Source organism: Chaetura pelagica, unplaced genomic scaffold, assembly GCF_000747805.2.
Source record: "Chaetura pelagica isolate M959 unplaced genomic scaffold, ChaPel_1.0 scaffold10, whole genome shotgun sequence".
NCBI lineage: Eukaryota > Metazoa > Chordata > Aves > Apodiformes > Apodidae > Chaetura > Chaetura pelagica.
The window spans coordinates 217410-244673 of record NW_009952263.1 but is presented as its reverse complement, the minus strand read 5'-3'; the positions used below and the strand labels follow the sequence as shown (position 1 = coordinate 244673).

Sequence of the window (27264 nt, the reverse complement as noted above, 5' to 3'; positions counted from 1 at the left end):
TTGATGAGTTTGGGAGCCTTGGTGGAAATTGCAGATTTCCTGATCTTAGATAAAAATCTACCTCAAAACCTGGTGTTCCGCAGTCCTACTCTGGAAAAGAATTTCTTCAAGACTTCCACCAGTACCTGTCAGAAGTCTGGGCAGCTGACTTAGAGAAAGTAGAATTCCTCAGTCCAGAATCCCACACAATGTTTCTTGGTTGCCATTGCCTAGAAAGCTCTCACCTTAGCAGTCAGGCAGGAGGAGAGTAGAAGGAATTCTTTGTGGTGGCAGAAGTTAGCTAAAGCATTTCAAACCTTGCTGACCACAGAATATTTTATAAATAAGCTATGAGAAACAGAGCTTTAAATGTATTCACAACAGATGATGGGACAAACTGCACCTCTGTGTAAAAAGAGGAAGAATTAATTTACCGTGCAAATGAACTGCTTCATTTTTTATGAATATTACCAGTTAGGACACTGTAGCTACATGGAACAGGCCTTCTCAGCATCAAGTTGATCCATTTTCCTGGCTTGTGTGTCTTGTGATGATTCAGTGTGATAAACCAGTGTATTTCTGAATGAGTGCTGATAGAGCAAGCAAAACTCTAACTTAATTAGGAGAGCATAAATGTCATCCATAAATACTTAATACACTCCCAGTTGGTAATGCCACTAATCTTTTTATCCATTTTTTTCTCCATCAGGCATTTTCTTCTTTATTTTTTTTCTTTTTTTTTTTTTTTAATTGAAAATGATGAGTGGAGCCTTGCTACTCCTGCAAGTTATTGAACAAAAGCAATCAATGACCTCTTTAGGTCTTCCCATTACTAACTGTATTTAGCAGAGACAACAAAATCCTTAAGTATGAAGAGAAAAAATAGCACCTTTCAAACATCCAAAATAAAGCTGCTTGCAAAAATGGACATTTTTCTTAAACTCATCTCAGATAGAGATGCCAACACATGTTGGCACTGATATTTCTGGTGAAGAGTAAACTGGACAAGACATAGGATCAGTTATTCCAAAACTACTATGCAAAAAAACCCCTCCAGCTGTCTAGTCAAGAAACTTAGAAGAGAAGTAGATCCTTTGGGGAATATGTGAAAAAGAAGGAAAATTGGGAAGCAACCTCGCCACTGTTCAAACTTCTATTTTTTTCAGTTAGGTTGTAAGCAATACTTAAGGGTTTTTATGTATATATAATTTTATTCTATTTCATGTAAATAATCAACATTAATTTTGGATCCCCAGTAGAAAGAAACAAAATCCCATCACCATTAATACTTTAGTAATTGTCGCTCCTTAGTGTCTTTCTTACGTAATCCCAGTCTTTCCTTGTGGCTAAATTGATGCATGTGTGATAGGAATGTCACAATCCTGGTGTGGTTAGTGTTGAAATGTGTTTCGAAATCTCACATGGAAATGTTACTGAAGTGCTGCAGTTGTGGCCCTTCCCAGGTTTCTATTCAGAAATGGAAATTGTATTTACTCACAACTTGGGTTAGTTCTTTCCCCTCTCAAGCGGGTAAGTTTGAGTCAGTAGCTGTGGGGAAACTTGAATATCGTATAAATGGCCATACAAACTATCTACGTGTCCATTACACTGTTACCCAATTAGAAATGCAGTACAGGGACTGCCAAATTACAAGTTGGCAAATGCTTCAAAACCAAGGACAAATAACATATAACAATTCAGTAAGGAAAGCGACCACTTCTAAAGCATGGTAATCATACCCTGAACTCCACACAGTAATTGTTTGATGCTTTTCAGCTGGAAAAATATGATAAAAGGATCAATAAATGAAGAGAAAAATAACTTTGAAACAATGATGGATACAGACAAAATAGCTCTGTGAAGCAGAGATGTTTCCAAATGGCAGCCAAACATGAGCTGGAAAGCACTGCAGTATCTTTTCTGAACACAAAGAAATAAGCAACCATCCAGCAACAGACCTTAAAGCTGTCTTTACACAGGGAGAGAAAGTCAATAGAAGCAAGCAGTGTGAAGTTGAAGGAGACAAATCCATACCAGTCCATTTACAATCACAGAATCCTTTTTATTTTTACACTTTGCCCAAAAGCGTTGGCTGTCCTGTTGCATTTTATTTAAATACTGTGGTCTGGGATGGAGGCTTATCTCTTCTGACTGTTGTACTTCATTATTTGTCTGGATAATTTCATTTCATACCTTTTTGCTAAGATCTGCAAAAAACAAGATCCATCATTATTTTGGCTGAGTTTTCCAGTGCAATTCTGCCCCTACTTGGAGATTAACAATAAAAATTCCCTCTGCTTTCTCCCAGTTCTCCTCAACATTACCTGAAAATATCAAAATGCTAAGCATCCGTTCTCTCTGCCCTCAGATTATCAGCCAATACTTCTGACCAGATATATCCACAGAGATTACATGATATGAGAGGGCTGAAAAGGAATAAAGGCACAGTATCTGTTGTGGTTCAGTGCAGTGATTGAAAAGTGGTCAGTTTCATTTCCTGCAAAAACCTGGCCTGTTGACTCCATCAGCTGTGACACTGAAGGCAAGAACCAGAAATGTCATTGCAGTAGATTGCAAAACACAGTTTGCCAAGAGAAGGAGGACAGAACAAAAGAGGACCTGCTCTTAGATTTATTTTTTTGTTTGTTTTTTTCACCAGAGTGTCAGAGACTGGCCAGGTAATGCTATTGAGTTGTACCAAAGTAGCCTCCTGATTCTCACGTTCTCAGACCACACTGTCTTGCAGAGTTACTGTACAGGCAGCTACATCTTTGGGAGTAAGTAATGGAGCATTAACAACAAAATAGCTGCAGAGATGGATCATTTTGTATTAAGTTGATTTCAAAAGAGGGATCATAGACTCATGGGATGTCTTAGGTTGGAAGGGACCTCTAAAGACTATCTAGTCCAACCACCTTAAAATAAGCAGGGACATCTCCAATGAGACCAGATTGCTCAGACCCCCTTCCAACCTGACCTTGAATGTCTCAAGGGATGAGGCCTCCAGTGATCCACCACCCACATACTAAAGAACTTTTTCCTGAAGTCCAGCCTAAATCTACCCTTTTCTGGCTGAAAACCATTACCCCTTGTCCTAACACGCACTTAAGACTACTGAGCAAATGGGGAACTCCATGAAACAGAAGTCGACTGTTCCTTCAGTTATGTGTCTCCAGAAGTGTAACTGATACCAGAGAAGGTAATTCTGTGTAAATGTATGTAATATGAATGAGCTGACATTTAGTTTCCTATGAAACCACCCCTGGGGAGAATTTTTATTTACTACTCCAAGAGAATATTGTGCTTTCTAAGAACACTGTGTGTGACACCTCGTGGCAACACAGTCCTCCAGCATCCATGTGCTTCAATGCAGAGCTTTCTGTTGAGTAGAAAGTTTGACCATTAGACAACCAGTTAGAAAGAAGAAAACAAAGACACACAAAAAAATTATTTGCAGGGATTATGGGAGCAGAAATGATGGCTCTTTAGGGAAACAGCAGTAGTATCTGCCCATGGTTTAAACAAAAGGGAAGGGAAATTTGGTTATTCAAGGGACAAAACAGCCAAATCAAAATGCATTGATATTGCATTGCAATACTTGCTTCATCCTTATGCAATGTTCCACTGATGCGACACTACAGTCGTGTCACTTACTTATGGAACACGTGGAGCCATTATAAAACACAGGTCAGTCCCAGAACATACTGTCTGTCTCATGGTTTCAGAGATGGACGGTAATTTACTTAGAAATGTGTAACTATGTGCCAAAGGAATCTCTCTGTTTTCTCAAAGGAAAACCATTAATATAATTCCAAAACTGCATTGACTTGCAATTTTCCAAGAATACCCAAAACTGCCTGTGCCATTATCAAAACCTGGTGTCTTTAATACAATGACTTCAGCAAAATGCAGATTTTCAATAAAATGTTATTATCATTTAGAGACAGATCAAGCCATACTACACCTTCCAATACATCACAAAATGTTGTTTCCAAGAAACTAAAATGTAAACATCAGAGTATAGATTTAGATACTCTTTGATTCACAGACTGATAATGAAGGGGAAAAAAAAATAAAGAAATATCCCAAGAGCAATTTTGTTAGAGCATTACTGACAGGAGGTGAAGAAAGTGCTTCAAAACCTGTCATAAATGGCCAACCTAGCAAGCAATTAATGCTAGTTGTTTGAAAAAGAGTAAGTAGGGAACAGAGCTAGGTATCAAAAGATAAAGACAAGCAAACAGAATATGCCAGTATATAAGGGAAAAAAAATGCATTGCAGCCAGGATTTTCCAACAATAAAGGTTTATCTGAAGCCAAACCAGCTCCTTAAACAGGTTTAGAAACAGATCACAAACACAAGAGGTGCTTCAAACTTGTCTCAGACAGTTATGTCAGGGTGCAAGTACAGAAGCTACACTTGCTGTTCTTAAATATATTAAGAGATTTGAGAAAATTTCTTACACTTCTTCAATTGGTCATTCTCAGGATGAAAAGAAACAAGATGTATTCACAGACCACTATATCAGTTATACATCCACAGTTAGGAAATAGCTAAAACCCTCTATTTACTTTTACTTTTTCAAGGTTAATAGATGATGAAATACACAATAAATGTCTCAGTTTTCCTCTTCCTTCACCCATCAATTTTCAGCAAATGTTCTATGCAAATATGTTAGTCTGAATGGTTAAGAACTGTTGCCTTCCATCATTTGAAAAAAATGTCTTCTCAGAGAAGGTAGCATCACTGGGAGTAGTAGAGGTTTTATTATACTGTTTCTAGCTAAAACCGATTTTTTTTTTACATGTAAGTCATACAGGTAGGAAATTACAGCTTCAATCACTGAAGTATGGCAACATTTCATAGAACTATAAAGCAGGATGCCAGAGAGGCAAAGGTCCTTTCTAGAAGGAAGTGTTCCCCGCCAGCTGATAAAATTCTAGTCTTCAGGTCACTATCTGGAAGTTCTTGCTATGAACCAGGTAAGTCCAAAGTTAAGAAAAAACTTGGAAAGAGAGGTGTGAAAGCTATGTCATTTTTGAATGTCATCAAAAAGAAACTACACAGAATTTCTCTGACTCACATTAACTAAAACTCAGAACTGAGGTACATAAAAAAGGAGAAAAAACAGCAACAAACTATGAAAACAGGAAGAGAAGGAGCTATGTTACCTACCCCAGCTTGATCTTTATGGCCACTCAAATTCTCTCATTTTGTAAAATTAATCTCTCTCTACAAAGATGCTGACTTATGTTAGTGTTAAGGCTTATATATATAAGTATATAAAAAAACCTACATTGTTTTTAACCACTTCTGACAATGTTGAAAGAAGATCTGGACTTTAATAAACTCCTTCCTTCTGCAGCATAAACTTATATTGCCAGGAACCCTGAATATAGGAGTGAAAATCACAGAACTTAATCTTTAGTTAAATTTGAGCCTGTGCTCATGTTTTCTTGACATCTGGTTTAGTGATGCTGTTCTGCATTTCTCAGTGTATTATTACTGGATTTCCAGTGATTGTCACAAAAGGGTCTGTCAGAAATCTGCTGCAACTACACTAGTTCAAAGTACAACCAGCAGAAGAGTTTAACACTAGGTGGCAATATGCCTTTGCAAAATATTCCTCTGAGGTGCCTGTAAATATAGGCTAATATTTTTCCACCTATTACGCTATTTCTTAGTTCTTGTGTAGGTGTAGTCATGCAGTCTTTATCTGTTCTGCCCTAAAACAAACTTTCCTTTTGTGCTATTGTATTTTTCTCGTTGTAACCTTTCAATTAAGTTTAGAGACTTCATTTAGGCCAAACAGAAGAGATTCGGGTTCACCTGAAAGTATGAATTCTTCACTATCCAGTGTATGTGGAGAACAGGTGAAGAATGACCTGATTAATATTGACTAAATTCTATCACACTTGGTGAAATGTTAATCAAAATAAAGCTCATTTTGTGGGCTACCACCTTGCATCTACTGATGTCGAACAAAGCACAAGGTTAATCATATATCTGTTAAACTCAGGATTCCTCTGGTAGCATTTTTCTCCATTACCTGAAGAATTAATCTTAGCTATCCATTTTGTGTTCATACCTAAGCATTTAGCTCTACTAAAGTCCAAGCCAGTTACGCAGGTAGAATAGCCTGAATTGTGCTACAGTTATCCAAGGTGCCTTGGCTGGCTTACCTGTACTTCATGTAACAGTTTACCAAATTCCTTGGAAAGTCCAACATGTTATAACTCAAACTTATAAACCCACACTTTGTAAAACTAAACTAACATTACAATTATCAGCGAAGGTGCTAATTAATGGGTAGCTTGACCATTTCCAAGAATGATCAGAATTTGAAGGCAGCATTAATCTGCCTCAGCAGTGGCAGTAGCTTAGAAGGACCTTGGCCCTGATGACTTTAAGCATATATTCCTTCTACAGGCACTTCTTTTTCTGTGAAAATGGGTCCTTGAAGCTATTACCACTGACATACAAAACTTATTCTTCCTTTCACCAATTCAGTAACAGATCCCAAAACAAAACAGCAGGTGAAAACAACAGCCGGTACCATTTTGTCTGTTCATGACTTTAGCTATTGCCCTTCAGTTAGTTTCTCTTAAGTTTCTGCAAAAGGCACTTATACACCTTTTGTGCTTTTTATTGTTATGCCTGCAAAGACAAGCAGGGACAATAAAGGATTATAGAAGGTAAGAAAACAGGACATCTTTTTGAGGTACTTTGCAGAGGCAGATCAAAATACCTGACAGGGCAAGCTCAATGTCTAAATTAAATCAAACTCTGCAAAACATCTCAATTTCTATCAGCCTGATATGCAGTATTTATTTTAGTTTGATTTAAGATTAGATAAACTGGATAGATGACTGAAAGCAAAAACAGTTTGCTTTTAACAGACATACTGACTGACAGTCAAAGAAAATTTCACTGGTAGAAGTCAGACTGGAAATGCCATGGAGAGCTTTGAAGTAATACCGCCATGCAGCCTAGTTAATATTAATAGACACAGTGCAATGACATAAAAACCCAGTCTTCCATTGTAACAGTTCTAACAGTTTCATTCAGAAAATGTTTGTGCCAATATTTAAATCCATCACCAGCCTCTCAAAAAAATACTTGATCAGAAAAAGATTTTAAATGAGCCATGAAACTAAGCCTACTTCCTAGCATAAAACACTTCACTTACTAAAATGAACAAGAGCAAAAATTACTAAAAAATCCAAGAATCCAAAGAGAGTAAAGGATGATAACAGCATGAAAAAAGAAAGGAAGTGAGGAAAGGGGCATAATAATTAGAAAGCAAACAGCTCATTTACTAATTCTTCACTTCTACTTCAGGATTTAAGTACTAAACTATCCACATGGGTAGATGATGCTCATTACCAGCAAGATCCAATATTTATGAGAAATTGCTGACTTATATTTGACCTCAGCTTGGGTTTTTACAAAGGACTTTTTGTTTTATACCGATAGAAATAAAAAATAAAAAAAAATACAGGAAGAAAATGTCTTCCTTCCCACATATTTGCATTTCAAATCTTGCAGTACTGTGCTGGGGCATGACCAGGAATAATTCCAGCTGAGCAGAACAATTGTTTTAATCATAGTTATTGTAGGCTACCTCCAAGTTAAATGTAATTATTAAAATCTAAAGAAAGCAGCAACCTAAACCCCTCAGGCACTCTAAGGTGCACAAGGACAATAGCTTGATGCTTGATTACACACAGAGAGTTTGTTTGGACTTATGTCAGCACTTGGATGAAACACTTCTCATTTATGCCTAAGGTAGAAAGCTGTGATGATGGCTGACTGGAAGATGATGTTCTTTTCCTCCATTATGAAAAATATCTTACCTCCCACAGTCAAAACAACATGACCCTATCAGTCCCATGCAAATCATCAGTAAGGCTAAATAACTGGATAGTGTTAGTGGTCTAAAGATCTTTGTCTCTTAGCAATTTTCTACAAACCTTATCTTTTTCCTGTAGTGGCAGTCTGCTTATGTGATACAGACATTCATCACAACCAAGCAAGGTTGCTTGAATTCATTCATGGAATTTTGAAAAAAAAAAAAAAAAAGGCTTTTACACTCCACAAAATTCAGGTTTGTGACTCACTGATGACTTAAGAGCAAAACAAGCACCACCACTGTGTGGAACAATGCCAGCTAAATCTCTGTTCTGCTATTATTGTAATCACCTACTAAGACACAGCTACCAAGCTGCTACTCCTTCATGTCAGTTTTGCTTCTCTTGAGACATGTGTTTTATGATAAGAAAGAATGACATGGAACCAGAGAGAAAGTGCTCACATTTGAGAGGAAAGAGCTTTACAGTTCAGCAAAACTCCAGATGGAGTTTGGATCCAGATTTTAATAATACTTTTTCATCAGAACAGATGGAGGAAGTGGATTTTAACATCCCATTTTTCCTCTGTTTTTAAGCCCCTGTAAGCCAGTGCAACTCTATACAAGATAAAGAGCTAATCCAACTCATACCAAATGAGGATGTGGAGCAGCAGATGCACATCTCCCAAATACAGCCATAAATGCTTAAGATGAAAAGGTGCTGAGAAGAACATCAGTGGAGGAACAGGTGTGTAACCCACAAGGGAAATATCTTGGGAAAACTTTATCAACATCTGTGCAGTTACTGTATATTTGCATCAGTGTCATGGAGAAGAAGCTGGCAACGGTGTGAAAAAAACCAAAAAAACTTCAGCTCAGACTGTCGTCAAGAGTACAGCTTCAAACATGAATAGAAGAAAATTGCCTAGCATGCTGAATGGCCTAAGAGAGACCACAGCCCCACACCTTACAAGTCCCAACACCAACTGCTGTCTTCTCTTTTCTGCTGTCATTTAAGGAAGGGTCAGGGAATATGGGACAGCAGCAAGAACACTGTGCACAGCTCTTTAGGGCCCCTGTTACCATTGCATATTACTCTATTTGCAGGGCACAGATGCCCCATTTTGTACATACTGCTGACAAACGTTGACCCAGCTTCTCAGGACAGCTGAACACACCTTTAATTCAGGTTTTAAATGGGATGAAAGAATACTGCATGCCAGCACTGAAATCATTAACAGAAAGTGTGTATCTGATCAGGGCAGAATTCTTTTTGAGATGGGGGTAATGTGTCCTTGTCAGACAGGCATGGTGACATGACATGCCTTTGTTTTCCTGACATTAAGGACTCAAAAGTCTATGTTAAGCATTAGCCAAAGAGCTGATACTTATCTATTTGGATACTAAGCAAGCAACTTGGGAGTTGGATTTTATTTTTTTTTTGTCCTGGCTGTTAATTTATTGCAGCTGAGTGAATGATACCTCACTTTAGTTTATCATTCAATCCCAGTGTGCAAGCAAGAGACAAACAGGTACACTGTAAACAGGAAGAAACACTAAATTCTATTTAGGGATAGATACAGCCCTGATTTGACTTGGGCTGAGGAAAGACGACATGGAAAAGGCATAGAAGTGGACCTGAACATCAAGACTGAAAAAGCCATAGAATCATGATCACAACACCAGAGGCTGGAGCAAGTATCTCACTGGGGACATTTCAGGGAGGGCAAGGAGGGGAAGTAGGAGGGGAAGGCTACAGTCTTCCTACACCTGCCTCTTCTTCCACCTACTGACTTTTCACTGGACTCTTCTTCTAACATGCTTATCGGTATAACTTCAACTGGGTCTGATCCTCCTCCACTGCCAACAAAGAAGTAGCATCTCAAGCTGCAAGTTCAATCCTACACTGTGTCAAAATACCAAGCAGATTTAGCAGTACACTTAAAGGCTGGGGGAGGGTGCTAGTAGCTTGGATAAAATTCTGTGGCTTGGGGATAGAGGGCCAAATATTGTCCTTCAGATTACTAACCTTCAAAAACAGCAATAACACTTAAACCATAAACCTACTTTAAAGCCCTGAAGGATTGTTAATGTAAACTTATATTCCTCAAACAATCCAGCAGCATTTCTTAGCATGCTGGCTCTTCAGACACCACAATACAGGACACAACACAAACCAGTATTTTTACTTGCTTAATAGTATGTTTATGACAATCCCATAAACATTTCATCAAGTTGATCAGGAAGACAAAGGTGTATATGAACTACAATTCATATATTTTCCTTTGTATTTCCAAGGTAGCGAGGGAGGTTCCTTTATTGTGTTTATCATTACCTACTCCTCTTCTGCCTTCAACTGTAGTTTTAACACAGGCTGTAGGCAAATTTAAGAATCAGTTACTTTGAAAGCAGCAAGAATTTTCACACTTCTCACCACCTGCAACAAGGGATTTCTGCAGGTACGAGTCACCTGTCAATAAAGCTCCATCTCCTGCTCTCTAGAGTTTTGGTCTCAAGAATCATAGAATCTTAGGGGTTGGAAGGGACATGGCACAGCACACTTTCATTTTCCCTCTTAGCAAATGTGATGATGTACTTAAAAATAACTCCAGCCCTTTATGTGTTTTCCCACAGAATTAGCAGGATCAAGATCAGATCAGATCAATCGAGTACCAGTTTTTACACTAACATATTGTCATGTCCAAAGTAAGAGTAATTTCACCTTCCTATTTAGAGAAATCTCACATAAATTGTGAGGCAATGGGTGCTTGAAAAGAATAAAGTTAAACCTTTCTTCTTCTGTTGTATGTCTGCTTCCTTACTAGACTTATCTAAGGTATCTGAAGAACATTAATGGAGCTTTGTAATTCTGAGAATTTACATATTTTTTTCTCAGCTACACTAGTTGGTTTAATTAAAAGCCTCACCTTGCAGAGAGGTGTCTGATGTCATGCCCTCTAGAAGCAGTAAAACACAGTTTCTTCAAGGAGATTTTTGACAGTCAGTGGAGGCAGGAAAATGAACAGGTTGTGAGGTGCCTCATTAAAAACAAAACAAAACAAAAACAACAAACCAACATCCAAACAATTTTATTCCTCAATGGGCAGGTTGCCACATTTTTCTGTTTCTGCATGAGTGTGTTAGACTTGTCAGGCACAAAAGCAGAACAGAGGAACCATCATGCACAAAGAAAGTCTGGTCTGAGTGTTTTACAGAGGAGTCTCTTTAGGTCTGACAGATGTGAAAGGTATGGCACTGTTACTTCAGGAAAGAGAAAGGATCCCTCTAGGCAAGCTCATATCTAATAACTATGAAGGAAAGTTTTGTTATTTGTGCCTCAAACTAGCCTGAGTTCCTATGAACTTCTCAGGAAGCAACATGATTTTTAAAAATAATTCATTTAAAATTCTTACAGAGAACTTTGGATCACTAAGAAATTACCCTTAATTAAAAAAAAATGTTTTCATTAACACATAAATGTGACTGAACATAGACCAATAAGCTTATAAGATCAATCCTGTCTCTTGCAACACTGTCTCTGAACTAGATTTTTTTCTTCATTTAAAATACACTGGGGAAGTGACAGAAACAACTCTTGATTTATGCATGCTGTGACAATGAGAGTGTTTGCAGCAAGAAAAATTTGAAAATAAAAAATTTACCTAACAGTATGAAAACACAGGGGCTAGTTCTAGTAAACAGTGGCACACACTTTGCCACCAGAGATGTAGTCAATCTACTATACAGATGAAAAGTTCATGTATCTTTATTTTTTTGCAGTGGATTTAGGCTTATCCCTGCTCCTGTGCAACAAAACTTTCTGCCTTTTTTTTGACTCCTATAGACCACAGCCAAATCCAGGGAAAACTCCAGAGATCCTTTATAAAAGAACAGTTGTCAGCACTGGTTCTTCTAGCTTTCAGGGTGATCAAAGCACTAGGAATGAGAATGCTTACCAGCTCTTTTCCATACAGCAATAAACAGCATATCTGCAGCATTATTAAATTGGAGAAGTCTGACTGACCTATACTACATTCTAGCTTCAATTTCTAGTTCTTTACATTCACCTGCCTTGCATGTACCAGGGGCAGGAATTGGAGAGCTCAGAGATTCCACCTCATGTTATACATGGGACACAGAAATTGAATACAAATGCAAAATACATTTTTCATTTAACAACTCCTGAGAAGGACTAACCCAAGAAGAAAAAAAAAAAAAAAAAAAAAAAGGGAGGAGAAGGCAAGATAACAGCCCACTTTGGGACTTCACTGCTCACAGCTGGCTCCTCCCCTCTTAGCCTCATATCTACTGTATCACCACATCCAGCAAGGGACCCTGGTGTGCAAAATAGCTGAAAGCTACTCTCAGGATGAGAGCAAGGCAGCTGGTGTGTGGAATTTGGAGTTTGTGTTTCACATTCTGCCTTTTCTGCATCTTTCTTCACCAAACCACAGCAAAAAGAAAACTGAAGTTTGTGTCCATAGTAAGTAGATATTTTATGGGCAAATGGGATTGCTTCAAAACCTGTCACTTACTGCTCTTCTTGTACTCTGGGGTATGGGGTAGGGGGCACTTGGTGAGTAATTGTTCCCTGCATATTCAAAATTCACTATTGCATTGTAAAAAAAACCAAACACAACAAAACCTCAATTTTAAATAAGAGTTTATAATTGTGTCTCATTTCTGCAGTCCTGGATGAACTTAACTTTCTAGATTGACAATGTGCTTTTTTTATAGCACTAACAGGAATCACATAGGATTGCTTTTTTAAATTGTAAAAGAAAAAAATTTAACCACATTTCATCTGTCTGTAAAAATCCTCTTTGCCATGGAAGAGTTTCTATTTGTCACTGGTTCCATTGGATTAACTAGCAAAACAAATTTCCTTATGTGAGAACCAAACAAGTGTACAATGGCATTGAATAAACAACATAGAACCAGCTCTGTGAAACTAATGCTATTTGCAATGATTATGATGTACCATTTTTTTGCAGGAGCCTGAATTTTGTTCTGAATATTATATATGCTTGTAAATCACTCATGTAGCTTTTGTGCTGCAGTATTTGCTTTTTTTTCTTCTTACTTAGATTAAGAAATAAAATCTGGTGGTAAAATTTTAAAATGGTATGACACATCTACAGGAACTATGCTGGACACTGTAAGAATTCATTGTAGGAATGAAAAATCTTGATGTATCTTTATAGATGTACTTTTCATTTGAAGTGGTTCATTGTTTTCAGAGTAACAGTGTAGTCCATATTTAGATATTAGATTACACTTTCATCACCTCTTGTGATGAGAAAGCCAGCATGTAGCTTTTTAAGGCTAATTTCTGCCAAGAAGAGTGCTTCACAGCAGTCAGCCACAGAAACTATACCTGAAGCATTAGTTTTGTGGTTGTTTTCCTTCCCTCTAAATTCCTAGTTAGTCCTACCAAAACATTAAAGTTTTAATATTTCTGGAAAATTACTTAAATGCTTCTCTTTGCTTCCTGTTTATTTAATGTTGTGGTCTATGTCTCCTAACATACATAAAAGCTTTCTAAAAATATTAAGATATTTTATGAGTTTTATAACTTGCAAAAATTTATTTGAGCTATTTACTTTTCAAATCCTAGGAAAAAAGAGGAGTCACATTTGTCTAAATAAACCAAACAGGTATTGTACCTACCTAGACCCAAGAAAAGCACCATGAATACATTTAGCATCTGTCAGATACAGTACTCAGTATCACTGCATATTCCTTGTGACTGTACTAACTATACACAAAACAAAAAGCCCAGTAACATGAAAGTAATTCCATTTGTTTTATCAGGTGTTTCGCCATGGTGATCATACCCCACAGGAGTTTTTTCCAACCGACAAACACAAAGAAGTTGCAAGGCAGCAGGGATATGGACAGCTTACCAAGGTGTGTTTGCTTACCTGGGCTAATATACAGAAATATCAGAATGTGGTCTGTTGATATCTGTTTTTTGGAACTTTATTTTCACTCAGAGAAAGCCTGTATAACATTGCCATACAGAGCTCTCCAAAAGGGCAGTCAAAGAACTTACCAGGAAGTTACAGGTATGAGCAGCCACTGGTTTCACATGAGATGAAGTCAGCTTGTTCTCATCCAACAGTAGCGTGTGTGGATCCATCTGATTGCAGTCCAGGGTCTTCTGGGAGGAGCAAGGCACTGGTGATCAGCACAGTTCACCTGAGACCAAACATGAAGCTTTAACCATCAGTAGCATAAGGTAGTAAAAGTGCTCACGGCCCAGCCTGCTGTGTAGGAGTGCTTCCCAGCTCATGAACTCCTCAGATCAGTACTAGCAGAAATTTCTCTCATGCTATACCAGAGAAAGGTGATATAAAGCTCAGGTATTTCAGTGCAGGCATTGATGGGATCAGCAGAGCTCATCTTGCACAGAAGTATCAGTTGATGGTAGCAACTAGGACCAGCTAAGGCAACTGCAGAGTCCAGCTGTGTTTCAGCATTAACTGTAATTAGTATCAGCTGCCTTTTGTGAATGGAGCTGAGGGTTAACTCCTGTACTATCAGGCTCTAATGGAATGTGTGAGTACTAAGTGGTTTTCACCCTACTTCTGCTCTGTTCCCACCAGCACTACTCAACTATGTCTGAGCTTCATTCCTTTTTCCCCAAGATATGTTGTTTGGATGGAAAAATCCACTAGTTATTTGCCCAGGATTCTGCAACCCAGGCAGATTCACTGAAGTAGTCTGGATGTGCCAAAAGTCTGAATGTCCCAGAAAAATGGCTCTTGTGCATGTGTAGGCAGACTGTGAGGTGTCTGTGTCTGTGTTAGACCACTGCAGAAGTTTGGTGACATACCTTATGTCCAGTGGGTCCAGAACAATGCATGTGTTTCTCTCTCCTATGGGAATTAGTCACTTGCCAGGTCTCCACCAAAATCAGACTAGAACAAACTGCCTGAGGGGTTCCTCTTCTGTGCCATGGTCTCTTAGGAGACAACACCAGTCTCCAGTGGAAGGTCAGGCCTGTTTCCTCTCACGTCAGCTCCCTTGAAGACACAGGAGTAATAGACCAGCTTCCTATGCCTTAACTCAGCTATGACTCAGTCATTCCATGAACACAGTATGCAAGTTCAGCACTACCTGCCTGCTTGTTTTAAGGCCATGGGAGACTTCAAGATCCAGGTGTCAGGATTTAAAACCACATATTAGACAAGTTGGGGCAGAAGCTGAGACCAAGCATATACCCTAGGAAACTCTGGATGCACAATTCCAGCAATAGAAAGAGGTGATGACATACACATACTGTGTGTATGTGTGGGCCAAGTCTAGAACTCTTGGTTAAAGCCCTGAGTAGGTTGGTCTGACCTCATGGCTGACTCTGCTTTGAACAGGAGGTTGCACTAGAGACTTTCTGAGGTCTCTTTCAACCAGAAATATCCTGTGACTTTGAAAAGGACTTTAGGAAGCACTGAGTAATCACTGCAGAGTAACGATTACATGAGCAAAGTTGAATATATTTCAATTTAGGGCAGGAAACACCAGGTACAAGTAAAAAGATGACAATATTGAGATCATTACAGGGACATTGCACGTAATTCTCGTGTCATGTGTTTACAAAATTGTGTTGATGAACTGAAGAATGTTCAGCAAAGAGCTACTAAAATGCTGAGGCTGGAAAACCCTTTTTGTTGTGAGAGTAGAGAATTGTAATCTATTTAGTTTGACACAGAGATTAAGTGATTTGATTGCATCTTATTATCATTTTACTAGAAATAAGGTCTGTGATGGCAAAAAATGCATCATTCAAAAGTGTAACAAGATCCAGTGGCTGAAAGTGGGACATAGTCAGGGAAGAAGCTAGAATCAAATATTTCAGGCTGTTGAATAATTAACCATGAAGGCTTGGAGGACTTTTACTTGAAGTCTTCTCTTCCAGATTTTCTGTCTTCCTGAAAAATAAGATCATGCTGAAGCTAAAACTGTAGCCTCCCTTTGGAATCACTGCTGATATTCTATGGGATTCATATCCCAGACATGTCTTCATGGACAGGTGGTTGCTCTGTCTGCACTCCCAGTTAATTAGCTGTGAGGCAGAAACTAGACAGTGTTGGGACATCTCTCTGCTTTCTTTAAGTCACCCTGTCCCTCAGCCAGTATTACTAGCTTGGATAAACAAAGACATAGCTTTCCATGTAGCAAAATGCAAAATTACATCTATTAGGCAGATATATCTAATATTGAATCACAGAATTGGCACAGTTGGAAAAGACCTCTAAGATCACCTAGTCCAACCAGGGTCTGGGGTGAACACAATCCACCTGAATAAACAGAACAAAAAAAAATCCCCACAACCACACACCCCACAACCCATGTAAATGCAGCAACTTTACTGCTTTCTTTTTTTTTTTTTCTCCTGTCTTCTTTCCTCCTTCACTTTAGAAACAAAAAAGGTCTTTATCAAAATAATATGAAATGCTACCTCATTTTTTGGTTGTAGGAATGGATGCATAGCATACTTCTTGATCCTCTTACACTACTCTGTTACTCCTACAGCTTGGCATACAGCAACAGTATGAGCTTGGCCAGTACATGCGGAGGAGATACTCGTATTTCCTGAGTATTGCATACAAACAGTATGAGGCAAGTACTGGATCTGGGAAGGGAGGATGTTTTTTATGGATGTTTAATGGGACTTCCTGAATGCACAAGAGTCTGAACTTGGTATGGTTGGAGATAATTTAATACCCATTGAATTCAATGCAATTTCAAAGCATCCCTGAAACGCAACTTCCGTGCAGGCTGATGGTTACCTGAAAACCATGTGAAGGGGTTTTTAGGTTGTATATCAGGTACAGATGGCTCACTGTTGTATGGCAGAGTATCTATGTCAGGTACCTCCAATTCTACACTTCCATATGGGGTGCAGATACAGCTTAGATTTCATTTAGGATGCAGCTGTTCAGTGCATGCATCATGTTTTAAAGTCTAGGTAGTCAAATGGAGTCGGTCTTAAGCATTTCACTAGAACTTCTAAGGGAACTGCTACCAAGTTGCAGCTCCCTTGCCCACCAAAATTTGATTTCAAGCCCCTCTTCCAGATTTACTCTTTCTCGCAGTCCTTCCACATCCCACTCTAATGCCATCTACCCCAGCACAGTACTAGCTCTCTTCTTTCCTACCAAGAGAAAAAAAAAAAACAAACAACAACAAACAGGGGAAATAACCTTCCAAAATTTTGTGGGTTTTTTTCTTTTTTTTTCCCCTTCAGATTTATGTTCAAAGCACTGACTGTGATCATACACTTATGAGTGCTCAGGCAAGTCTTGCTGGTCTGTACCCACTGACACAGGGCCAGATTTGGAACCCTAGAATCCTATGGCAGCCAATTCCAGTTCACACGGTGCCACTGTCACATGATAATGTGAGTATAAACCAGAGACATTTGCCTTCCCTTAATCATTAGTAAAATACCTGGGATATGAGATGAAGGGGCAGGATCAAGGGTATGGTAAAGGCAATGAAAAGTACATTATGGTACAAGCATTGTGCAGAAAGGCCTAATAAGCTGAATAGAAATATTGTCAAGATTTTCCACAGGAATGGACTTACGAATCTGAGACCTGGAGTTAAAATAATAGGAAGAAAAATGTAAGTCCTTGGTATGGATAAAAAGAATTAACCTATATTGTGAGTAAACCACTACAGAGGTAGATCAGCCCTGAACTTATCACAAATATGACTGTGTGAGAAGAGGAAACAAATCTATCCTCACTAGTGCTTCAACATTTCTTAGTCCATAGCCAATGGAAAGACGAAATAATTATTCTGGGATTTTCATTACAGTGAGAATTGTTTTCATGTACTTTGAAGGTCACTACATGCACTTTGAGAGTTGGTGGAAAAACTAAAAGGGAAAAAGAAGGAGGACTCAGAGCCATAAGAGCACGAGTTCATAGAGCAATGTATTTATTCATCCCCCTTCCTCAACTGCTCACCTTGGAGCTCTAGGGAACTGTGTGGATAGAAGCTCTGTAGGCTGCATACACTTGTTGTACAGAGGAAAGCTGAGCACTTGAGTGAAGCTGGAGTTCCACATATGTGCAAAACCTGTGGTAAAAAGCTAGGAAAAATCAAGAGTGTATGGGTCTCAGTTTGGGAGAAGAGGTTTGCACATGTGATGCAAGATAAATTGTGTGGTCTTACAAGTCTAGATAATACAGCCTGTGATAATGTGACAAGGGAAACAGGTTAAACAGGGACATGGATCAATGGTTCTCATCTTGGGCTGATGAGAGCGTGAAGACAGAGGATATAGAGGCACTTGTCTTCCTGCTCAGGCAACCAGCCTGGCATAGAGTCAGGAGCTGCTTCTGGCACTGTCAAAGATATTTATACCTCAGCAAACAGTCAAGGATACCTGGCCAGTGTCACCACCACTAGCAAAATCATACAGGCAGGTGCTGCACATCAATCACATCCAGGGGAGGAAGTATTTTTGTTCGAAAAAAATCATAAAGTCATGAACACATACACATTCTTCATCCTTTTTTCAATTATTTGTGTTTTAAACTCAATTTGTCTTTACTACAAATTGAGGCTAAGCTTGAGACCACATATATCCTACTACCCAAAATGTGTCAATCTTTTAGTGGTAAAGGCATGCATGTTCATGAATTTATTATTATAATTCAGAAATACTTTCTTACATTCTGGAATAGGTAGATTATATTTCTAAAAAGATCAATGAACTGCTGTGAAGCTGTCCAAGCTAACTATTCTTTCAGGACTCTCAAGTTCTTTTTATAGTTCTTTTAACTGTGGGACTGTATAGAAAAAAAAAAAGGACAAAAGTATATTAGGGACAAATACTATGAATATCTCAGTGTCAAATTTTGTGTTAACTTCTGTTTAAAATCTAATACAAAAAACTTCAAGCAAGAATACATGCAGTTTAGCTTAGATAAGTGAACAAAAAAATTATCCTATCCCAGTCACATGTAACCTTTAACGTTGGTATGTCTTGAATTAATGAAAAAAACCTGAGATACAGAAACTTCATGAGTTTCTACATTTAGCTGAACTAAATGAAGCTGTGGTAAGTTCACTTGGTACAGCTGAGTATGCACAAAGGCCCCTCTTGCAGTCCAGCTGCTGCTTCGTAATTTGCTGCAAAAGGGTGTGTTTAAAGAGAGACTGAGGACAAGGAGTGAAATAATTCCTGGGGAAGCCAAGCACAAAGCAATTCATGAGGGCTTGTATTAGTCTTTTGTCAAGGGACAAACTTCACCTTGTGTAAATGAATCTTTTAACTTTGAACTACTGCAACTATTTCTCCTCTGAACATTTAAAGATTGCTTTGTAAGTAGTCACCAGTATGACTCTTGCAGTCCTGAAGATGAATATCCTTGAAAACTACATTCCCCAATTATTTTTCAGCTTGTCCTAACTAGTGAAGGCAATCAGAACAACAATCCTTCCAGGGTATATTGAAATGCAGTACAAGAAGCACCTTGTAACTAATGTTTTACAATTTTATTTTCAGTTGCTGTATTTACCTTTCTCACACTGCCCAAAATACAATGAGCTTCTGAGAGAAACCTTTGCAACCAGGGATTTCCGAAGGCAATTCAAGCAGTACAGGGTAAAGTATTTTCAGTTCTGGAAATCTATTTAAAATGTACCACCTCTGACAACACTATTTAACAGGTCGGTTTTTAAAAATGGTAGTCAATTTGCAACTTTCAGATCTCCAGTCTTCACTGTGGATGTAGACAATATACCCAAAAAACAATTGCAACATTATAGATCCAGCTGGACTGGGCTATTCACATAAATAAAAAATTGTAAGTAATAGAAAAGATAAATTATTGACAACCTTGCAAAAGGACAGTCCACCTACCTTCTAGGAGAGCAGACAAAACAAAAACTCAGATCAGATCAGTACTAACACCTTTCAAATCACTCCAACACCTCTCTCTATTCCTATGCAAAGCAACTCCTCAAACTCTCTGCCTATATAAGTCTCTGCTAGTTCAGATTCCTCTTCCACCACAAAACACTTGTAGCTCAATTCCCCAGATCTTCTATAACAGCCTCAGTGCTTTCCTCAAGTACCTGTTCATGTTTCACACCTGAAGTCTTCATTTGGGTGCTCACATTTTGCTCTTACCTCTGTAAGGTAGCCTTTTCTTCCTTCCCCCATCATCAAAATCTTTGCCATGAGTTTGTAATAAGTTGCTGCTCTGCTGCTACCTTCTTATCCTAGAATCACAGAATGGTTTGGGTTGGAAGGGACCTTAAAGATCATCATGTTCCAACGTCCCTGCTCTAAGCAGGGACACCTTCCACTAGACCAGGCTGCACAAGCTTCATCCAACCTGGCCAAATAAAGACAAGCACCTCCTCTGATAACTGTAGTGAGTCCCAGGGAATTCCCATTACAAATCCCAAAACATCAGATCTCCTGCATCAACAACAAGCAAAATTCAAAATAACACTATCAAAGTCACCTGTTTTTTCTATAATCTCTAACCACTGACCTCAACCATCCAGCTGTCACTTTGCATCTGGGTATTACATACAAGTGAAAAATAATTCCCAGTTTTACCAAATTTACATCATACCTCCCTTCTACTCAGTACCAACATCAGAATAATTCTGTTCATCACACTTTGTTTGAATCCTTTTCGAATTTCTACCAGACTTCCTCATACATCTGTGCCCCCTCTACTCTACCCTCTTCTGAACATTTCCACCATGAATAAATGGTCACCATACTTCAAATCTGAACTCAGATCACCAACACTGTCTACATAAATAGGCTAAATTCTCTTACCACTAGGCAATGGTTCAAAGTGCAAAGACTATCTCGTTTCTAAAAATTACCATGTACTAGTATGGCAGTGTGTAGAAATGATGTAAAAAAGGCCCTGCATACTATATACAGCTTTACGTTTTTGTATTTCAGCCATTTCTGAAGTTTTTAGCCACTCATACAGGATACCCATTGAAGAAGTTGAACACTGAAAGAATTTGGAAGCTCTCTGACACTTTACAATATGAGGTAAATAATATAAAGAAAAATCCCATGGTCCAACAGAAATACTTAGACTTCCTCAGAAGTGATTTTAGTTCTTATTTCTAGTGTTTGTCAGACATCAAAAGATGGTAGGTCTGTGCTTCCAAACTTTTTTCATCCACAGACTATTTTCAGCCCATTCCCCAGAAAACGTCACCTATCATCAAAGCTGCAACTGAAAATCCCATAAAGATGCCTTGACTGTGTGAGGCTGCTGTGGGTCTTCCATTGCTATAAGGGACACAAAGCAATGGCCTACCAAATCTGATATTCCATCAGTGATTCCATGTGGGCAATTAGGCAAAAGCATGCCTATGGATAAAATTGTCTTGTTACTCCTCCAAACCTCATCACAGAGATACACAGGAATAAAATATGTTGTTGGCAAAGAAAAATAAGTGTCCTCCCATAATGATTTTATGCAAATTGTACCAGCATGAGAGGTTATTATTTGCATATGGACAGTAGTGGTCAGAGTATTTTCAGGAATTCAGCAGCCACTGGAATGAAACTAATGGCTATTTGGGCAAGTTTGGCAACCTGTTCTTAGCAAAGGAACCAGGCATATTGCAAAGAAGCACGGATTTAATACCAAAAGGACTACTGTACTGCCCAACTGTCATGGGTATCTGCACCCCACAGTCTGGCAACTCTGACTGGGATTTGAAAAATGCCTGAGTGCCCTTAATTTAGCAGCAAGCCCCACTTCATGCCACCTTAAAGCCTGGAGTTATCTCAGCTGAAGCAAGTGAAAATTGTAGTGTCTTGTGTTAAAAATGTATTGTTGCAGGCTGTATTCACTCCAAATGCTTTAATGCACAAATATTTTTAAACTCAAATATTAGTGATAAACGGGTCATCATTACTGAGATATCCCCTAGAAAACTGAGGAAATGTAAAAGTGTATTTCACAAACAACATGTTTGTTTCACAAACAATATGTTTGTGAAACACACATAACAAATTGGGTGTGATGCTAATGAGTTTACCACTGTCATGCAGTTTCTGCACAGGTCCAATTTTTGTTCAAAGCAGTCTTGCATAGAATGTTAGCCAGGGTCTTGAGTTAAGTGAAAAGTTAACTTGTGGGGACATCTCATTCAGTGAGGTCACCCTTCATTATTTTCAAAATACAGAACAGCTCAGGACCACAACTTTTTATATCAGTTGTGATACCATACTGAGAAACGTGTCTGCAGAGGAATGTGAAAAGTTGACAGTTCCCTTCAAGGATCTAGCTAAATGCTGTAAGAACAAACCAGTAGTTGGTTTTTTTTTTCCTTCTGATGTCAGATTTTGAGCTTTGCTCTTTCATACTACTCAGCTCCTGGGGGTATCAATAAGACATCTGGCAATAAAGCCACTCCCATCCCTTGAAGCATACAAGGAGAGCTTTTTTTTTACATAGTTTTCCTAGCTACAATTAATGAAACTACAGGAACATGTATCTGTATTTGTTATTATGTGATTAGTGTATCTGACTTTCAGGTAACCTGGAGGCTGAGGTGCTTGCTCGCCTACAGCACTGTCTAAAAATCATGTAACTAGCCAATTCTTTCCTCAAGATACAAATCACATTTGTTAAAAGAGAAAGTGATACATTGTGACCTGAGCTGGTTTAACCTAGCATGGTCTATTGTTTCACTTGTTTAAACAAATCCTTTAAGTAGTTGGCATTTTCCTTGGGACTCCTTGTTACAACACTCCTGATGAGCTCAGTCTGATGGCTCACACTCCCAGAGGTTACACTGGACTCAAGGGAAGATACACAGCCCATTTAAATGGGAATTCAGGGTGCTGCAAATTAGGAGTTTTGGGCATCTGTCCTCACAGTTGTGACCATTAATATATCTTGGGCTGCATCCCTAAGGAAAGAGTAATCCATTCTACTTTAGCTTGAGAACTGCATCATTATCCAATAGATCTGGAATAATTTGGTATGATTTCCAGCTATACATCTAATCCCTATACAAATACCTTATACTCCAGTGCATCAAATCTCTGGATCTCATATCTCAGACTTGCCAGACCTTAAAATCATGACATCCATACAGGAATTGTTTCAGTAAAGAACTCAGGATATATCCCAGTGGATCCCTGAAAAAGAAAGAGTCAGAGAATGAATATTTTGCACCTAACAACTGCATTAGAAATTGGCAGAAATAATGCCAGTTGCTCTTTAAATAATTATCATTATATTTCCTCTTACCGTTGAATACTGCTGTTCAAATTTGTATTAAACAGTGTGATGCTATAAATAAGAATTCTACTGCTGTCTAAATGCAAAATACTGTCATTATTTTATTATAAAAATAAAATGCTACTTGAGTGAAACATTCAGAATTTGTTCTGACAAGTATTTTGTGCCAGAACAAAAAACAGTTAGGAGTAGGAATCAGTAAGAAAAAATCACTATGTTTTCTTTCTTCACTGTAGGATATTAACAATTACACTTTACCTGTTTGGGCTACTCATGGTGTCAGGACCAAGCTGATAAAGCTCTCAGAATTGTTATTGCAGGCGGAATTCGGGTTCCACAAACAAATACAAAAATCACGGTTGCAGGGAGGTAAGCCAAATTCTTACCCCATTTAAAACCAAAAGTAGATTGGGAAAGAAGTAAGGGTATATAATAAACATTGCTACTGATTCCAAAGTAGAACCATAAAAGATGCCACAATATGGGTATTTGTGATCAGCACTGAAAGACTTTGATTAATGGTAAGAGATGGTGAGGATAAGAATCATGAATATCCTATTCCAGCACTATAAAGGAGGTTTAATTTTGGCTACACTGTATAAGGAATCCAAAGTATTATGCAGATTCTTCCTGAATTGAATAAAATCGAAATCCAATGTAAGCTGCCATGCTTAACTTACCTAACAAAATATTTTTGGTAATAATCTCTAGGACGGTAACTTTTTTGCCTAACAGTCTTCATATTCCATTACTGAGACTAAAACATGAGCATTAAATTCCTTCTCAACTTTATTCCAATCAGTAAATAGTAGATGACATTTTAAAATAATTTATACCTTTTTAATCATGCATTCTCCTCTGTTCATCCATTGTCATCCTTTGGGCCTCACTTTTGTTTTATATGGACACTGTGCAGTCAGGCTCTGTGAGCTACAAGGACAAATCACATATAAGCAGGGATTAATTTGTTTGCCTTTTTGGAGCACATACTTGCAAAACTAAGCACAAAGTTCAAACCTCCTCTCTTGCTTTATTAACAAATGCTACTAAAAAATGTACCAGTAGCTGAAGACAACACGTATGTCTCATTCCACTAGCATGTATAGTTCTCATTTTAGGATTTTAATTTGTTGAGATTCCAACCTTACGCTAGCATATGAGCACAACCATTGATTTAATCCAAATACTTTATCTTACATTTTTCCAGCAGTTAACAATAACAAAATACAGACAACCACATAGTTTAAGAAGGCCCACAGTCTAAAGTATATGCTCTCTGGAAACTGGGAAGTACAAAAGAAGGTAGTATTCATTACTGTTCTCTTCATACACTGTTCTGGTGGCACAGAGCAGCTCTGAATGCAGTGTTTGAAGCTGTTGATGCTATTAGGGATCCCCTAAAGATTGTACACAGAAGCAAAATATATCCACTGCTCATACAAAAGATAGTGTCAGAACTAACCAGGCCACTCTGCACAAATTACCTATAAAGCAAATTGAATAAATCTGGTGCACTTGAAGACAGATAATGTTTAAACAGTAACAAGAGACAGAGATGTTAACACTGTAAGCACCCTTTTCATTGTCATTGCTTCCCCATTTTCTTTCAGGTATTATTTTAAAAACTATTCTAAAGCATATCTCAAATGCTAGAAAGCCTTTACACCAGCAAAAGATGGTTATGTATTCCACGGTGAGTCCTTCCTGTTTCTTTTATGCTGCCTTTCTACACTTACTAAATGCAGTGAAAGCCATGAAAATACAGCTATGACCATTTTTTTATTTGGTTAACCTTGTATATAACCAAATTATTTTAATTCTTTAATGAACTTGTTAAATTAACTACTTTGAAACATGCAACACTTCATTATCCACCTGGTATCATGGCTTGTTTCATTCTAATATTGTTTTGATTAAGCAGAGAACTGAAAAAAACATGCCTCACATTTTATTCATAGAATCACAGAATGGATAAGGTTGGAAGGGTTCTTAAAGATCATCAGGTTTCAACCTACCTGCTATGAGTTAGCTTTTTTAGGTTATTATGTATTTTAGATTACTTTATATTTTTGTTTAGAATGTGCAAACACTGTCAACAGAGAAGGAATTTTTTTTATTGATCTTGGTTAAAAGTTCATATATCTGAAATGTAGTTAGATCATGATCTGTCAGGTATATATCAGACAAGAGCACACTGATCTGATCTTGAATACTGTTTACTTCACATGTAAAAGATCCAGTTCTTTTTAAAAGAAGTTTTGACAGCTCCTACTACCTTTGTTTAGAAATGGAAATGACTAAGGCTTCTTAAATATTTACACATATGTACACTTCATACAGGCAGCATTTCAATTTGTACAGCCATAAAAGGACAGTATTTGCTCAGCATTGCAGAGGGTAGAGGTAATGTATTAAGGGGCCATCAAAGTAATGTTAAGTGGAGAGATAACATGCTGGGCATGTTTTTAAATAATAGGTACACATAATAATTTTCAATAAGCTTTTAATTAAAGGTTTATTCTATTTACAGCATGCAGCCACCATTGTTGCCTTACAGATGGCACTCAATGTCTTCAATGGGAAACTTCCTCCTTACAGTGCCTGCCATTTTTTTGAGCTTTACCAGGAGAAAAATGGGCAAGTATCTGCAAGCTGTACTGCTAATATATACTTTTTGTTTTTTGTTTTTTTTAAAGCAATTTACTGATACCCCAGACTAATTAAACTGGATAGGCAAAGTTCATTACACAGGAAAATATTATAGATTTATTTTGATTATTATAATTGGACTCAATCTAACAGTTATTGGCAGTAGCAGAATCACAGCACTGCAGCCTGAATAAACTCTATATGTTGCTTCATTATAGTTAGGAGGTGTTTTATTCTACCCTTTTAATCTGTTTAATTCCTTGGCTTTCTACCAAGAAGCCAAACTTCCTGCAAATTGGTTCAGACCATCTATTGTTTAAAAATAATTCTTCAGAGTACTAATGATACATATTAATAACCAGAGAAATAAGCTGGCTAAAAGTCTGTCCCAAAGTACAATTGCTAAAATATGGAAAGTCTGCGTGGTTCTGCATACCTAACTTTCAAGCTTTTATATTTTGAAACAGGCAATATACCATAGAAATGTACTATCGGAATAACACCTTGAGAGATCCTCACCCTCTCACTCTCCCTGGCTGCAAATTTAGCTGTCCACTGGAGAGATTTACTCAGTTGGTCTCCCCAGTCCTTGTACATCACTGGGCAAGAGAATGTAGAAAGTAAGATATAAAAAGAGGTAAGTTAAGTGCTTTGGGCACATGAAGCTAAAACTAAAGTCAGGATTGCATCTTCTGCCAAGGGATCATTCAAAGTAACAGTAATTTTCATAAGGGTCTGGTCTAAAATGAAACATATTCAGGTCAAATAAGACAGATTTTTACCCATGGCCAAAATTTCTGCTTCATTGATACATTTATCTTCCACAGTCCAATTTTCTGCTGAAATTGAATCAAGGCTGATTAGGCTTACTGTACTATTGTTAATGGGGTTGGGTTTTTTTGTTGTTGTTTTAGTACAGTCAAAAAGACCCTCAGTTACCTTCAGAGGATGCAGACGAAAATGCACTGAATCATAACAATTTGCCTTACCTTCTCCACCTGTAGAGTATTTGTATGAACTGATTAACAGCATTATCCATTCCCTTGAATTTATGAGATATTCACAGACCAAAACAGATTAATATTGTACAGCATACCAAACTGATACTTAGCAGAGTCTCAAACATATACAGACACACACTGACATACTAATACATTCCCTAGTAGCTTGTCTGTGCCTCCATAGTAGGATGCCTAACTTTCCATTCTGACCACTGATGATACCTACATTTGCAGAAACAGGGAAAAGGAAGGTAGAGGATTGTCTCTCTTGTATCTAGCTCTGTATTCCCTAAGGGAGATGAGAAACAAACAGGCTCTAGGATTCAAAAGTGTCCCCACTTTCTTGATGATCAAACACCATATGGAGCATGACAAAATTGCATAAGGCTTTCTGAAACACTCAAGAAGAATTTGAAATGTCAGAGACTAGAAGAATGCAGGCAAGCCAACTCACCTGGTTGCAACTTATTTATTTCCTGTTAAATATCTTGAATCTATGTACAGGCTGGATATATTTCAGCCAAG

At 38.0% G+C, this 27264-nt stretch overlaps 1 protein-coding gene across 1 annotated transcript; it reads left to right on the top strand.

The window, feature by feature from the left end:
- The first annotated feature begins 12159 nt into the window (after nucleotides 1-12159).
- On the top strand, nucleotides 12160-26362 carry LOC104397594 (prostatic acid phosphatase-like). The gene is made up of 10 exons (XM_010007592.1): nucleotides 12160-12312; nucleotides 13644-13739; nucleotides 16365-16451; nucleotides 17080-17232; nucleotides 19354-19452; nucleotides 20779-20874; nucleotides 23326-23458; nucleotides 24700-24782; nucleotides 25620-25726; nucleotides 26206-26362. Exons 1-10 carry the CDS (start codon nucleotides 12199-12201, stop codon nucleotides 26360-26362), a joined length of 1125 nt encoding a protein of 374 aa, XP_010005894.1. The 5' UTR covers nucleotides 12160-12198.
- Nucleotides 26363-27264: the final 902 nt, after the last annotated feature.

What these genes read in the sequence shown, in the direction of transcription:
- LOC104397594 (XM_010007592.1), top strand. Translation starts at nt 12,199, where the DNA reads ATGAGAGCAAGGCAGCTGGTGTGTGGAATTTGGAGTTTGTGTTTCACA. An exon ending in TGCCACTGTCACATGATAAT is followed by an intron (nt 17,233 to 19,353) that starts GTGAGTATAAAC and finishes TTTTATTTTCAG; the next exon opens with TTGCTGTATTTACCTTTCTC. An exon ending in AGATGGTTATGTATTCCACG is followed by an intron (nt 24,783 to 25,619) that starts GTGAGTCCTTCC and finishes TTCTATTTACAG; the next exon opens with CATGCAGCCACCATTGTTGC.